The sequence below is a fragment of the Haplochromis burtoni genome, unplaced genomic scaffold (assembly GCF_018398535.1).
Source record: "Haplochromis burtoni strain Fernald_Lab_line unplaced genomic scaffold, NCSU_Asbu1 Contig_178, whole genome shotgun sequence".
Classification (NCBI taxonomy): Eukaryota; Metazoa; Chordata; class Actinopteri; order Cichliformes; family Cichlidae; genus Haplochromis; species Haplochromis burtoni.
Genome location: NW_024582539.1, coordinates 862,129 through 879,706, shown reverse-complemented (window position 1 = coordinate 879,706; position 17,578 = coordinate 862,129). Strand labels below are relative to the sequence as shown.

General features: G+C 38.2%; 1 protein-coding gene across 1 annotated transcript in view; it reads left to right on the top strand.

The window, feature by feature from the left end:
* Window positions 1-13,080, top strand: part of ntf3 (neurotrophin 3) — a 35,586-nt gene extending 22,506 nt beyond the window's left edge. The window contains exon 2 of the mRNA XM_005942701.3: window positions 11,326-13,080. Within this exon, the coding sequence (XP_005942763.1) occupies window positions 11,326-12,189 (864 nt within the window). The 3' untranslated portion in view covers window positions 12,190-13,080. The remainder of the gene's footprint in view (window positions 1-11,325) is intronic.
* Window positions 13,081-17,578: the final 4,498 nt, after the last annotated feature.

Here is a 17,578-nt window from a genome sequence, read left to right as displayed (position 1 = left end):
AAATCAGTCTTTGCGCCCTACTTTCCTTTTCTGTCCTATTTTCCGGAATCCTGGGACATGGGACAGGTAGACAAATCGTCTTGTGCTTTTTTGGGCACATAAGCACACATCCACATACATACACTATTTAGAAAAATGAAGGGAACGTGTGATCATCACAGTATAATGGAAATTCAAACTCAAGGGATCCCAGTCTGTCTAATTTGGAAGCATAAACCACTGTGAATCTGTTTCTCCTGCTTTGATGAAAGTGGCAACAGGTGCACTGGAAAGGTAGTGACCTCAGACCACCACTCTCTCCTCATCCATTCAGATTGATTTTTGCTAGTATCCTTAGCTAGTGTTTGTATTGGTTCCTCTGACATGGCATATCAATATATACTACGCCTCTGAGCACAGCCTCAAGACTGTGGAAGAGATACCAGGACACTGGACATTACCTGGGCATGGAAGTCATCCCATCAGCAGGACTGGTAGCTGCTCCCTTGTTAATCACACATGCCCTCATTTGTAATACAAACTGGGAACAGATGTCACAAGGGGAGTATCTCCTCCTGGTAGCTTCTCCACAGAAGGAGCACTGCCCTGCAAAATGACCTCCAGCAGACTACTCATGACCAAACTGTCAGAAACAGTTCCTGGAAAACACAGGTGGGACCTGTGCTCACAGGAATGAATGTGAAGCAGTGGAAATGAAAAGAAAGGCCTCTCGTATACAGAATATATCAGAATTTGTTAAAGATTGTGTTAGATTTTACTGATGTTGGTGCATTTTGATGATCTTATTTTTAGATTAGTTTAAATTATTTGCTTTTAATGTATTTTAATGTACAGTTTCTATTGTTGGAAAACAAGGCACATTAGAGTGAAGTTTCTGGGCTGGGAAGTCAAAACAGCATGCTAAAAGAAGCTAAATGGCATCTTTAATTTTTCCGTCTCTCTCTTTGCTCATCCTTCTGTTGGGACAATTCTAGCTTTATTTTTTGTGTGAATTAGACATATTGCGATCTCTGCAACAGTAGCATCAGTAGCTTAGGTGAAGATAACTGTATTATATTTAGTTTGTAGTGTTTTCAGACCTCATGTCACAATAATCACAATAAATGTTCAGGGATGTGGTTTATATGTGTAAATGCTTTTCAAAGGCTGTGTTTCATTACAGAGTATTAGTTTTCAGTCTTTTCCAGCAGTGAGGTAAGTTTTGTGTTTCATTAAATAAATTTGCAGTTCGTCACGGTCCATGTCCTTCATGAACCTCAATTTAACCACACACACATGAAACACCAATGAACACATACTAGAGACCATGGAGAAGACAAACACACTGACAGTTTTGTGTTGGACGATCGTGTACACACACGCAGTGTATTTATGTCTGTGGTTAACTTGGCACAATTACTGGCAAACAGTAGACTTGGATAGAGGAGGTGCACATAAACAGGCTTCACAGGCCAGTGAGCAACAAAGAGGTGCATGGACACTTTAGATGCATGTATTAAGATAACTGGTGACACTTTTTGACTGTTGTACTTGTTTTGCAAAACCTTTCATTAGAAAATCAAAATGAAAAAAAGAAAAATCTGAAATCTGAAAACAAGCTGACAAAAACTCTTCAAATTCAATATTAGAAGTGAGAGAGTAGCACTGGAGCTTCATCTTTGCTCTTCACTCCGTGTGTTGTTTCCACACTCAAAAACAAAAGCTGAACAGACCACCTTGTATGCACAATCACAGTCCGCTTCTGTGTACACTGAATTCTTCCAGCCCTCAGACTTTTGTCCAGGCCAAAAAGGAAGTGCTGCCATATTTCACAGTCAGTGGTGAGCTGAGCAAAATTCAGTAGCAGATAAAAATGTTGGTGAACATTAAGTTACAGGACATGTAGGTGAAGGTAACACGTGAGACAATCTAAACACAGAATGTAACATTTCATTAACAAGGGGATGATGAAATGAACATAAAACATTTGGATTCATAAAACATATAGACGTTAATAATGGCTGTATGTGTGATGTTTGTGCAATGTTTTGTTCAGGTTGGCCCACTTATTAAGGAGACGATAGGGGAAGATTTTGCATTAATCTAGGCAAATATTAAAAATTTGTGTTTTGCCTGGTTTTTATCGTGTCACTGAAATTATGCAACTGTACTTTCCTGATGGCAAGTTTCTTATCTGATTCATCAAGTATCTGCAATAATACAAAGCATTAAGCTCACAGAATTATCATTGCCTGATGCAACAAAACGTCGTATTTATGAGAGTCTATTACCCATCACACAGTCACACATCAACACACGAAACCTGTGTGTGGTCTTACTAAGATGCTGCCAGCCTGAGGCTGTCTGAATCAAAGGTGTGACAGTTTCAAAAGCCATGGGCTTTTGCCTTTGCACTGTCAGACTGTCTGCAATCATGCATCTTTTGCAAAATCTCATGTACCTGTCAAGATTTCTAAAGTTTGTGCATGAACATATAAACATGTTTTTCTGTGTGCAGCATCTTCCTGTTTCAACACAAGCTTGTTCCAGATTAACAGCTTCAGTGAGCGTGAAGAGCAGGTGAAACAAAGTTCTTGGCAATTTCACTCACTGTGTTTTCTACGGGAATGATTAGCTTAGATATTTCAGACACATCAATCTATGGGCTTAAAGTGCCAAAACTTTTACATTAGGTATAGATCATTTACGATATTTCTTGCTAGTCTAAAATTCCTTGCTAAAGTGAGTGTTTGTCACTTGGCTATGTTTGCTAAAAAAAACCCTTTTCCTTACCATAGAAACAGTTCTGTGATCACCTGCCGCTGTTTTCTTCCTTGAATGCTTACTCTTTTTAATATTGCGAAGCTAAGCAGCATATTTCTTTTTGTCACAATGTACTAAATCATTTTATGATTAATTTATTTTGTTTTTATAATCCAAGGATGTTTTCCACTTGCGCTAAGGTCTCCTTTAACCATGAAGTGGTTAAAATCCACCTACTCAGATTTATTCAGATAAATCTAATTTTCTAATTTTCTCTAGATTTGGACATGAAGTCCCTACAGACGTCTTGTATAATTGTTAAGATTTTTTTCTTGAAAAGTTTCTGAATTATTTGTTTGTATAAGTCTTGTGATATAAATGATGTCTTGTGATTTCTGTGTGTGTAACAGGTCATTACATTCTTCTATCACTGCTATAAAGAGAGAAGACATAGGTATTTAGATAGCAAACAGAAACCTCATACAACATGGTAGGAAGCGACATCAATCACACAATCCTGGTGCTAAACTTACAGTCGCTCTAAAAGCTACTTTTAACAGCTCATTTGTTGCAAAGTAGCGCCGCCTGTTTTATTTCACATCAGAAACCCTTCCTGATGCAACCCCAGGGAATTTGTTTCTCTGGCTAGAATCAAACCAGCAACCTACATAGCCACTGCAATACAAGGGCAAGAGTCCCAAAATATTCTAATTTCATTGAAAGCAAAAGTTCAACTTTATTTTGTTATACAGTTATACAGATATAAAATAATGTTTTGCACCATAAAAGCTGCTCCCAAAGAACACAGTACATGTCTCAGCATGGTATGCAGTCTGTCCTTAAGCTTTTCAGGAAAATGGCACCAAATGACCAGAATCTGAAAGTCGCATCCTTAAGAAATAGGAAAAGATTCAGGACCGACGTGACACAGAACATGTGACTCTTCAGCCTGTCTATCACCAAAGCCTCATCAGAAATGCTCTCAGTAGAAGGGTGGCTGACTTTTGTACAATACTGTATGTGTGAGGGCAACTAATACTCACACTAATACCTCATACGACAGAGAACCTATAGAGAACTCACTATCAACTGCATATCTACTTGGCAGTCAGGGAAGAATAATAAATCATTCTATCTGACACACATAAAAAACTACTCAAATTTTTTGGCTTTCTCCAAAATCAATAAATCTTTTTAAAAAAATCTCCTGTCATTTCACATACTTTAAACCCACAACCCCACCCCATTTTTCTTTAAAGGACGTTAAAGCTCACATTTGTAGATTTGTCTTCATCAAGCTCTTACCTGTCAAAACTTTGACTTGCGTGTCAATGACCGCAAGAAGCAGAATAAAAAGCTTGCGGAATAAAGCAGTGGTATTCCGCAGTATGCTGATGATGTACTTGGCTCACACGAGAGCGAGCCGCTCTGAATGCAAAGGGTAAGTTGCTTCTTCAGGTGAAAGAGTTCAAGATTTGCTTGAACTGATGTAGCATCTGAAATGATGCCCCTTTATCCAGCCTGTTTAGGTGGATAAATTGGCGTCATTTCTGTTAAGAGGGACTGTAGTATAATAGGGGATCTTAAGGCTAATCTAACAATTTACTGCTCAGGCACTCAGTTATGGTCATGAGCTGTGTAAATAAAAGGGTGAGACAGCAATAAAACAGGCTGAAATATAGGCCGAAGTTCTTCACAGGGTGTCCAACATATACTATTTCTCCAACAATGTCAATAGAAAATGTTTTGAATTCCTTCTGTAAGAATCCTTAAATCTAAGATCTTACCTTCTATAGACCAGCGAACTTTCTCTGGTGTGTTGTCTTTTTGTCTGTGGTGTTCATTTTTAACCTTGAATTACACATGTCTGCTGTTAATGTCAGGTCTGCTAGCTACTTTTGCATATAGGGATACTGTATGTACTGCGTATAAAATCACAAATCTCCATGATGACTAAACAATTCTCGAGCTGTTAGACGTCTACTGTGTACTTCAACACAAGCCTCAATGGTGTTTTGTTTCATTTCTTCTCATTTGTTACACCCTTTCTTACTTCGCAGCCTAGAGGTTATGACAACTAAATACAAAACAAGCTGATAATCATTTGTTAATTTACTTAGAACAAACTCGGATTTTAAACCGTACTTGATCAACATCCGTTCAGTAACTGTGACATTGGCCTCATGAGTTTATCCTGCCTCAATTCAGACCCTGCTGACTTGGCATACTGTGATTATAAAAGCTTTAAAAGGACATTTGGAAAGAACTACTGCACAGACTGGCCTAACAACTATGAGCACTTCCTTTGTCCATCTTTAGAAAGAGGAACCAATCGAAATAAAGCCAGCTGTATCATGTTTGTTGGATTTTGAAACTGTCTGCAAACCGAAGTTTAATGCCTTTTATAATATATTTTGATCATGAACTTTTAGACAAAATAATCCAGCACCAAAAGCAATATCCTGTTTTTCCATTTTGTTTGTGTCTAAAGCAGATTTTTAAAAACACATTAATTTATTTTATGGTTCCATTTATCACTGAGACTGATTTTTGGCTCAAGCATTATCCTAGAATACTTATTTAGGATAAGTGGCCTTGTTCACAGACAAAAGAACATCTAGCCAATATTCATTTTAAATTAATGTGAATCACATGGGGTTTTTGTGGTTGTGCAGGGCAACAAGGCCCCAAAATCCTGCATTCCTGTTTTAACCAGTTCTCTGACTATATTCAGGGCACAGTACCATCTGAATGTCACATGAAAAATGTATTTTCGTTGAGCAATTATCCATTTGAGTGTGAAGTACAGTGCTCAAAGGCACGCGGAGAATTTCTTGTAAACATGCTACGTAGAAGCGATTCTTGTTTAAGGGGTGAAGGTTGGGCTAAGAAAAACTGCAAGTTTACAAAAAGATCCTCATGATAGTCTCACCCTAAAACAGACTGGTAATGAGCGATGGCTTTGTCACAGTGACACAGAAGCTCTGGTGACATGTAGATGAATGTGAGGGTTCCTCAGAAACTTCCCCGAGGGCTTAGCTATTTCTTCTTGTCCTAACATGCTTCGTTAATAATTTAGAGCATGTACACAGTGCAGTAACTTGGTGGTAACCAGCTCACAGTGAGTCAATAGTTTGGCGATTATGCCCGCCAGCTGAATGATTGCATCCCTGGGTTCTCACCTTCTTTTTAATTTAATTCACAAGAAAACCTTCAGTTTGGTCAAACTGCAATATATGAGCAGTAGTGCTTTGATACAATAAAGGAAAACTGAGTGGAAATTGGCATATTAACCCGTTCTCAAAACTCTATGGGACAATTCGTCATCACGTCACATGTAGGCTATTCTAAACTAGTAACCAAAATTAATGGCCTATTTGAGTTTTTCATACACTCCTTAACTCGCTCATCATTCCGGTCACTACATCGGTCCTATGTCACATGCCAACATATATCAATTTCCTGTCCTCTGTGAAAACAGACAGGCACCAATGTTTTCGGTAATCTATACGAGGACGTGAAAGTACAGTGACCCTGAAAATTCAAATGCGTCATATAATACTGTTTAGTGTTAGCTTGTCACGTCTGCAGCTTGTCCGGTATGTTACTGTTTCCCCCAAAACACTTCCATTGTGTTCCAAGACACACAAGCTGAAACGTCAAGACTGGGCCAAGAAATCTCTCAAGACTGATTTTTCTAAGGTTTTATGGACTGATGAAATGAGAGTGAGTCTTGATGGGCCAGATGGATGGGCCCGTGGCTGGATTGGTAAAGGGCAGAGAGCTCCAGTCCGACTCAGACGCCAGCAAGGTGGAGTACTGGTTTGGGCTGGTATCATCAAAGATGAGCTTGTGGGGCCTTTTCGGGTTGAGGATGGAGTCAAGCTCAACTCCCAGTCCTACTGCCAGTTTCTGGAAGACACCTTCTTCAAGCAGTGGTACAGGAAGAAGTCTGCATCCTTCAAGAAAAACATGATTTTCATGCAGGACAATGCTCCATCACACGCGTCCAAGTACTCCACAGCGTGGCTGGCAAGAAAGGGTATAAAAGAAGAAAAACTAATGACATGGCCTCCTTGTTCACCTGATCTGAACCCCATTGAGAACCTGTGGTCCATCATCAAATGTGAGATTTACAAGGAGGGAAAACAGTACACCTCTCTGAACAGTGTCTGGGAGGCTGTGGTTGCTGCTGCACGCAATGTTGATGGTGAACAGATCAAAACACTGACAGAATCCATGGATGGCAGGCTTTTGAGTGTCCTTGCAAAGAAAGGTGGCTATATTGGTCGCTGATTTGTTTTTGTTTTGTTTTTGCATGTCAGAAATGTATATTTGTGAATGTGGAGATGTTATATTGGTTTCACTGGTGAAAATAAATAATTGAAATGGGTATATATTTGTTTTTTGTTGAGTTGCCTAATAATTATGCACCGTAATAGTCACCTGCACACACAGATATCCCCCTAAAATAGCTAAAACTAAAAACAAACTAAAAACTACTTCCAAAAACATTCAGCTTTGATATTAATGAGTTTTTTGGGTTCATTGAGAACATGGTTGTTGTTCAATAATAAAATTATTCCTCAAAAATACAACTTGCCTAATAATTCTGCACTCCCTGTAGAGGAGCACAGAGCAGACACACAGTCTCCATATCAGTCCAGCAGCTGAAAAAGTGGTCACTCACTGACAGCACCTCATTAAAGCAGCCTCATTTACTAGAGTCAGGGCTTTTATGGTAGTCATTATGAGAGCAGGGGCAAGATTAATTTCTCACATTAATTTTTATTTTTTTTATGCACAAGTGTTTACAGGCCAGTCACACAGAGTTTTGGTCTAATGAAAAGTGGAAGAAAAACTCAAAGGTTAAGTGAATGGCATTTTAAGGAAGTGATGTCAAATACCTAATTGCTGTGGTTTTGACTTGTATAAACAGTTTCATTTAAAAAAAAAAGGACGCCAGCAAATATTACTGTATAGAGTATCCAGATGTGTTATTAAATTATGTTATCTTTGGGGGGGGGAGTCTTTGCAAGCTCTGGATCTGCAAGCCACCATACAACCCACATCACCTCCAGCTTCTCCTTTTCATGCTGCTGTAAACAGAGCCATACCACTAACATAAATTACTACAGATGGAAATAATAATCTTCTTGTAATGATAGTCGTTTTAGCTGTTTCAGTTTGCTACAGCATTAAGAAGTGGGAGACTGATGGGAAAAGGCTGAGCAGCTTCTTAGAAATATACATGTTCTATTTTGGAGCCATAGCTCAAGGCTGTGCAAGAGCTAAAGGTTTCTTTGAATAAAGACTCCACTTAATTCATTAATGAGCATTTCAGATATGTTCCGGGGACACAGGAATATTGTGATGAAGCTCTAATAAAAAGTGTTTGCTGTTAAAAACAAATATGATCATCTTTGTCCCCACATGACTGTCATCTGTGTGTGAGTTTGCAGCAGCATTGCAGTGATACTTTTGAATGGGCCTGCAAACAACTGCGATGTAGTAAGAACAAAGAAATGTGTGTGTCAGTCCACGTGCTTGTCTTTTCTGAGCCAGTGATTACAAGGTGACATTGCTGTGCGTCTTCCTCCCCACCTTCCAACAGCTACATGAACTGGGCAAAATATTGCTGATGGGAACATGTTAACTCTTTTTGTTTGGGTCCACCTGTCAGCTAATTACTCTCTTTTCTTTCCTTTTCCTCTTCTTCTCTCCCTCTAAGACATTGCAATATTAGCTGATGGCTTAGTGAACATGCTTGTGTCCTTTCGGCAGCACTTGCATATATAAAGAAATATCTAGACATGTCCTTCAAAGTTTTGCTTAATCTTAAAGATATTAATCGCATTCCCACAATCACACTGTAGCTGATGAGCATGCAGCAAGTTAGTTTAATTGCTCTTTCTTCAGCCACTCACTACACACAACTTTGGTATTTATGGTCATTCCAAAATATGACTTTTCGGAAAATGTTAAATTTTAAATTCTCTCTTTAAAAGTTTTTTTTTTTGTTGTTGTTGTTTTTAAGTTTGATGGATCCATGACTTTACAAAGCAGAGCTGGGGAAATGAAAAGCTGAAACGTGTTAGCTTAAATTTTGCCCAACTGCTAACGACTGTGGCTGTAGTAGAGCGCTGTTCATATGAGGAACTTTATTAATACGTGTAAGGGTCTTTCAGCTTTGTTTGTAGAGAAAGTCATGTGGTGATGAAAAATCTGCTTTTGGTGCAAATGCATAAATTTACACACGAATTTTAAAAATATATAGTCCACAGTCGTAGTTAATAAAGAAAGACTCCAAGAGATGACAGAAAACAGAGTTCTGTCTTTTTATAATTTGACAATGAAAGGCAACATCATGACTAAGTTCACTTGTTTCTTACAGCCAAGCCCTCTGTCACATAGGCCTAACCCATAATTAAGTATAATGCTAAACAATTTGACCTTAAGGATCTCTGTAATTAGTCATCGCTCATTAGTATATGACAGTGATGCAAGACTGTTTAATAAGCAGCAGCGTGTTCTCTCCTGGTAAAATGTTAACCATCCAATTACAAAACTGCTTCTCCACCAAATAACATCTAAACCAAATTTTATTCTACATTTCTGCAAAGCAACTGATAGTTTCATGTTTTCTTTACATGATCGTTATCATTAGTTTAATGTGTTTATAAAGGACAAAGACACTTTTTGGGGACACAACCATGAATGCATGTATGGGAGTGAGGTTTTTATTATGCAAATGAATGTTACAGGCATTTTTTATGTCAAAGGACAATTATGGGACTTCTAAAAAAACATGTTATACATGCTGCAGCGTGTTATTTCCCGTAATGTGCTCAGTCAGAGACACGTACATACATGCACACTGGCTGTTATTTACACTGTTGAAATGTTCAAGTTTTCAGAAACATTTTTAACTAGTTAACATTAGTCTGAAGTCCTAACGTTCCCCCAAAGAAAACTACACACCTTTTCCCTTGGTGCATGTTGTCCATGGAGACTTTTATAACCCCTGCCCATTTGGAGCTAGGAATAGCCCCCAGCGGTGGTTTTTAAAGATTTTGTCCTTCTCTTAATGGCTGAGGTTCATGAGGTAGAGCAGGTCATCTGTTAAGAAGGTCAGTGCTTCAATCCTTGACTGCTCCAATCTACATGCCAAAGTATCCTTGGACAACATACTGAAACCTTAGTTATTGCCAATGTGTTCACCATAATGTGAATTTTAAAAAGCAGAACTCAGATTTGGAAAAAATGAGACATCGTAGAAAACACCGTGAGTGCTCGAGTAGAAAAGCATTATATAAGAACCAGTCAATTTGCTAGTGTTACATAGTATTCAGGTGTTAAACCTGTCAAAGTGTGAATTGGTTTTCAAAAGGCATCATGGCAAAACTGGCTCTGTATAAATAGGAAAGAGGTTGTCGTTAGCTGTAGGGTATAACTTGACAAGCTTTGTGGAAAAGCTTTTATTATGATTTCTAACCCAAGTTTTAAACGTAGGTAAACATTAGTGATAATCCTTATAGCAGACAAGTCTGGCCCGGATCTGGTGTCAAGCTGACACTGTTGGCTGACTTGGTAAGTGGTATGTCATCCAGATGAGCCAGGCCTGGCGTAGGTGGCACTGTTTATGTGATGACATGCCAAATCTGCCCCGATTGTGGTTTGATTTATGCGGTCCAGGCTCATAGAAAACAGGTCTGGCCTGGATCCGGCATCAAGCTGGCACTTCTCACTGACTGGTGTCATGGCAGGGTGTATGTCAACCAGATGTGGGCCAGGTCTGGCAATGATGGCAATATTTATGTTCCTATTTTCCCATTTTATTTAGAAAACCCAAATGCCAATTTGCAATACTATACTGCTATGCTAGCCAATGTTTCAAATGCAGGTTTGACAGATTTGTGAGTTTACACTTTATCCAAAACCTAGTGAGGGTTTACTCGTGGTTACCACTGGGTGGCTCTAGCTCAGGAGGTTGAGCAGGTCGCCTACTGATCAGAAGGCTAGTGGTTTGATCCCTGGCTCCTCCACTCTGTATGAATGTAATTAGGAAGCACTCAGTTTAAAGAAAGTGTGTGATTGGGTGAATGTGGCATGCTGTATAGAGCACTTTGAGTAATCTGCTAGAGTAGAAAAGTGCTATGTGAGATTCACTGTCTGAACAGAGTTTTGTTATGTTACTTTTGCACTATTATGTTGTTATTACATGGCTTGTTTAAGGTACACATTAGGCTGACATCTGGGGCCAGAGCTGAAACTGTTCTGGGCCAGCGCAGGGCCAACAGTGTGTCTGCAACTGGCTTTGTGCTGGCCCATGTGTGGGCCACCTCTGGCAAACCAGATCTGGGCCACCAAAGGGCCATCATTCTTTGCGGTATGTGGGCCATGTGTAAGCACATTGTGTGGGCCAGATCCGGGCCACACCAATTTTGCTATGTGGGATATATTTCTGTTTGACTATCTTTTCACTCTGAAAAGGAATAAAACTTCAAATTAATCAAGTCCTGAGTTTTAGGAGGACAGAACTTTCATTTATAGTATCTTCTTCTTCTTTTTCTGTCATTGCAGATCTTACAGGTGAATCTAGTGATGTCCATCCTGCTGTATGTGATGGTCCTCGTGTACCTCTATGGTATTCAGGCAACCAACATGGGTAGCAGTCAACAGCAGCAGCAGCCAAGTCCAGACCCTTTAAACTCTCTCATAATCCAGCTGCTTCAGGCTGACCTAACAAGGGGGAAGACCAGAGGGAACCAGAGCGAGCAGGGGAAAAGCAGAGACACTGAGCCGCGGGACACTCTGCCTCCCGTCAAGATTGAAAACTTTCCTTTGGAGGACAAAGGAGATGCAGAGGAGTGGCTAGAAACGCGTCACAGTGATGATTTTCTGATGGATCAGCCGGTGATGCTGTTGAACTTGGACATCCTTAGGCAACACAAGCGCTATAACTCGCCGCGAGTGCTACTGAGCGACCGGCCTCCACTGCAGCCACCGCCATTGTACCTTTCTGATAATTTTGTGAGCAGTGTACCGGTCTTAGGGGCAGCAGGAAACAAGACACGAAAGAAGCGTCACACTGAGCACAAGAGCTACCGGGGGGAATATTCTGTTTGTGACAGTGTGAGCGACTGGGTGATGAATAAAACGTTAGCATACGACATCAAGGGACAGCGCGTGACTGTTCTGGCCAAGTTTAAAACCAGTGCCACAAAAGACATCAGACAGTTCTTTTATGAGACACACTGTCGGACCTCCAAGCCTGTCAAGGATGGCTGCAGGGGCATTGACGACAAGAACTGGAACTCACAGTGCAAGACGGCGCAGTCGTATGTTCGAGCACTGACACAGTTTCAAGATCAAGTGAGCTGGAGGTGGATACGCATAAACACTTCCTGTGTCTGTGCATTGTCAAAGAAACGTCGCAGGACGTAAGAGACTTGTTGGGAATTCTACTTCCTGTATAGGATTTTATTTCCTGCTCACAGTGCTTCCCATCACAGGATTATGTGTCATGCCGGTGACCAGCAAAAATCTGCTATAAAGTGATGCTTCTACTGAAGAATCTTAGGTCCATTTAAATGATATTTCAACATTAATGTGCTGCTCTAAATCCAAACGCTGGTGCAGCACTGAGGAACTCACTTAAGGGGATGGGTGGGGGTGTGGGGAGGGAGGCAATAAGTGTGTGAGAGAGAACTGTATATATAAATTATTTAAATTATAAAAAATGCATGTAGTTTATACATGTTTATCTATCTATATATGATCTATGACTATATTTGTGTTATTTATTGAAATAAGTCTTCTTCAAAAGGATAAAATGTTTATAAAAAGGAACAAAACAATCTAGGAACTCATTCAGAGACTGTAATACTGAGCTGGGCTGCAAAGGTGCTTCACAGTAAGACTTTATGTGTGCCTTGACCAGTGTGGCTCCAGAGCTGAGCAATAGGACGTGGTAACTCACAGACAGCATTTGCTGCAAATGGTTTGGTGAGTGAACCTAAAAAAAATGACAGAACAGCAGGGACCTACTGACCAATATGGAGCCCAAATTCTGACCGATTTGACATTTGTGATCATAGACATGTACACTGCATTCACAATTGACACTACTTTTATGATGTAATGCACAGCAAGCCCATTCTTTCATATGGGAGACAATTTTGACCAATAAAAAAAACTTCTTGTGGAACCTGCTGGCAGTGACTGGAGATTCAAGATTCACAGACCACCTTGGCTTTGTTCACCAATTTTTAATCTCAACTGGTATCTTGAGCTGTTTTTGTTTCTTCCTTTTAATAAAAATGTATATTTCTTAAAGTTGGAACATTTTCATTATTTAAATGCTAATATGAAACGCTTCCAGTTTTTCTGACTTATACCATTATTTACCTCTTTACAACAAATGCAGCCAATTCCAAACTGTTAGTTGTAAACCCACAGAGCTAATAAGAGTCTATAATTATCCAAATAAACATTTCCTTAATTACTTCAATTTAGGGGGGAAATTGAGTTTATTTATTAGCATTTATGCATTATATGTAATGTCTCTAAAATTTGATAAAAATAAAAAGACTCAGTGTTATAGTTATTCAGTTCACCTTATAATGCCAATCATCTCATAACATAACCCTGCAATATTAAGAGAAGCTCTATGAGTTTGGTGATTGTGGGGAGGAAGAACACCCTCTTAAGAAGAGAAGCCAGAAAAGAAATAAAACGTGGCAAAAATCTTTATTTTGTCATCTTTTACACTTACATGAGAGTCAGAAAACTGAAGTTCAGACTAAACAGACTGTTATGTTTATTCACTAATGATTGAAGATAGAGCATTTGTATTTTTCACATTTTAAAAAAATGTTTTGTTACAACGACAAAACCAACAATGGATTGATTCCAGTAAAAGGAAATGTCTGTGTCGCCAAACCAGTTACGGCTCCCCTGGATCTTTATCAGATTGTTACATTGAGTAACATTGTTGAGTACAGCTGAAACTATGGTGAACCACTGTTACAGACAATTATTCAGCCTTTTTTTAAAAGAAAAATTACAACATATTTTTAGGACACACTTTAAGGATGATTGTCTTAAGTTAGCTATTGAGTGTCACAAACTGGAACCTAAAACACATGTATGGTTAGCTTTTGTATTGTCTTAATAAAAGCAAGCCTATAGATTTTTACTATCCTTGTCTTTATATCAGAGCTATTTTGCAAATTTTCCAGTTCAATGGGTATTTTACCCATTGAACCCATTTTTAATGAGATATTTTTTTGTTTTTTTGTTTTTTTCCATTTTGCAAGACCGTGTTGGATCGTAACACCGTTTAAACCCAGAAATAACTCTTTCTGCAGAAAGTAATAAAAGAAAAACATATGCGCATCAATCGGACTTTAAGTTCATCATCATCAAAAAAAATGCTGCAGTCTGAAATAACTTGAAATGACTCGAATTTCAAAACGATCAGCATTTTTAATATATAAATTTAAATTAAATTGTATGAAAAAGAACAAAAAAACAATTATTTTATCCAAAAACAGATCTTTTTTTTTTTTAGTTCTAACCTAACTAACCTCAACTAATTTGTTTTTAATGCCAGATTCTAACCAAGTTATTGGTAATGCCTAAACGTTTTGTTGTTGTTGTTGTTGTTGTTGTTTTTTAAGCATTTGATTAAAAATGATACAAAGGATATGTTAAAATGATCTGACATGTATGACACAAATTTTGGTGTCTGTGTATCTAAACTGCAAAATGACTGACCAATCCCTCCAAACTGAAAAATATGCATTTTGTGTAATTAGACACAAATCAGTGCACACAAGACAGACTAATGTCGAGAGAGGGGGAAAGAAAGGGGTTTAGTAAAGGTTTAATCAATGGTTATTGCTTTCACTAATGACATGTTTTACATTTCCTTTGCAGCAGAGAGAGAGAACAAAGGTATCAAAGCTTCATCTGGTGGGGTCAATGTTCAGATTTTAACAATATGGACATTAAAAGTTTAAAAAAATGTATCTGTTTACTTTAAGCCGTTTTACTCAGATTGCAAAACAAAATTTATAAGGTAGTCAAAATTATTTGTTAAAGAACTGAAAACAAAAAAAGATGCAGGTCCAAATATCTAAAGAATCAACTTAAGTGTCCCAATGCATGAAATGGTAATGATATGACAAATGCAGGATAAAATTATCTGATACTTATCACCATATGATATCATCTATAGTATTCAGAGGCTGGAAAAACAGTCATTGCAGAGGCTGTATTAAGGGGCAAAAACTTAAGATCAAAATATTTTAAGTCATTATTTCCTTAGACTAAACATAGGGTAATTATAGGAACAGTTGATACAAACAATCTGCAGCCTTGATGCTGAAAATAATAAACAGGAGATCAGTACAGACAGAATGGCACCAAAACAAGGGCATGAAAAAAATCAAATCAAGCAACGCTACAGAAACAGACGTGATTGTCAAAAATGTGACTCAGTCATTATCAAATTCTTGAGCAGTCACTGCAGACAGGAACGTGTATACTAAAGCTGAAAGTATGTTGTGTATCATAATGTGAAATCATAATGATTCAGATGATAAGAAAGAGATTCCACCTCAGGCAGCATACACTGTGAGAGTACAGGGTGGGCTATTTATTATGTTACGTTGAAACCAAGCACACCATTGTTTTTCTTGCGACATTACCAATAAGTTTGATGTGTCACATGGCCCTCTTCCTATTGAAAAAACAAAAGTTGAATCCAAGATGGCCGACTTCTAAATGGCCACCATGGTCACCACCCATCTTGAGGAGTTTGCCCCCTCACATATACTAATGTGCCACAAACAAGACTTTAATATCACCAACCATTCCCATGTTATTACGGTGTATCCATATAAATGGCCCATCCTGTACATTACCTGTGGCTTGGACTCATTTTCTAGAGTAAAAAATTCTGTAATGAAGCAATCCAACAGCTGAAGGGTCACAGCTGTTGATGCTAGGCTAAAAACTAGATGCTGCATACATTTTGTTTTTAAAGGTTTTTCTGTGGGACATGTAATATTACAATCTGATGTTTGAAACATAATTAAAGTGTAAGAGCCTTTTGCTGAAGATGCAGTTGCACTTTAATGGTAAGGAAAGAGAAATGAGTGGTACAAAAATGTAAGAGATACCAATACAAAAACATGCCCACAAGCAGAAAGAAAGAAACACAAAGACGATAAGCAACATTTCTTTTAATGTTGTGATGAATAAAATGATTAAGCAGACTCCGTATAACAAAACAAAAAGGGTGGTAACTGATAATGCTGCATATATAGTGCACAGCGTATTCCAAAACTCCAAAAGAAAGCAGGGCAGAAAATCAAATAGGTGTGAAGACAAAGACAGGAAATAAAAACCAAAAAAAAGTAACATGAGAAAAACAGATATCAAAATAAAACAGGAAACAGTCAAAAGACAACCAAACAGCAAGACATGAAGACCAGCACTATAAACATGATGAAGAAATGATAAAAGAGAGACAGGAGCCCACAAGTTCTGGTGTTCTCTAAAGTTAACTGAAATAAATATATATATTATATTAGTGGATTAATATTGCACTTGCTGTCACTATTCTCATAACTGGCAAATGACGGATTATGATACACATAATACCCACTAATGCTGCCCTTCGAATTTCACACTGAAACTACAAAACTTTTCCTTCATTTGATATTTGTTCCAAGTATTGATAGGTGATACTGAGCTTGTACTGATGCTGAACATTCATCAAAAATAATTGACAGGCTAATATCATTACTTGAACTAATTATACATAATGTGGTCAATTTGAAATAAATGACTTGGAAAATGTACTGGTAGGTTTTAAAAGTCACAGATAACATAAGAAACACTACTATCAATTACCTTGACTGACCTTGATTTTTGCCCAAAAGGCACAGAAATTCAGAAAGTCCTGACGGCCATGGTATCCATTAATTTCATGTATGGTCTGCAACTGAATATCATTCATTCAGCTCAACTTTATTTGATTCTAAAGGGCTTCTGGTGTTATAAATTGAAACTGTCTGAGTCATTATCAGATGTTTTCTGCAGCCAACTCCAGCACTGGTGGTGTGACTGTTTACTTCTGGTGACACTGGGTGTGCAGTGGGCTTTATGTAAAGGAAAAGAAAGGGTAATGAGATTAGAGTATTGAGAAAATTTACTTCCTATATCATTATTTCACCCCATCAAAACAAAACGTGTGGTTGCTTAAACCCACCGTACTCTTAACACAAATACAGTACTGTGTTGTATTTTGCTTCCAAAGCGCAAGAATTTTGTGTACTTTTTTAAAGTGCTGTTGAGTAATAGTCCTCCAGGTTTTTGATCATTTTTATTTGAACACTTTGACTGTCTTTTTACTCATTTTCTGTCTAGTCTTTATTTTTATCATTACCACACTCAAGGGATGAACCAGTGTTGTGTATAGATAAAAAAAAGACAACTTAACAAAAAAGCAATTTAAATGGTATCTTTGGGCATCTCTAGTAACAGAGATGCTGTTACTAGAGATGTTAAAAACATATCATTTGTTCTATTTTTTAGCTGAATATATTAAAAATACAAAAAGAAAACTTGGTGTTGGGTCTGTGTTTCCACAAACCCCGCTAATTCTAGAGACTTATTCATCATGAAGAAAACAAGACAGTCGATCGATCCATTACTTGCACAAGGGAGGCCTCATCTGTGTCCAGCACGACAAAGAACCCCAAATGGTGGCCTCCTCTCGCTGCCTTTTATTGACAAACTTCAAACAATAGTTTACAAAACA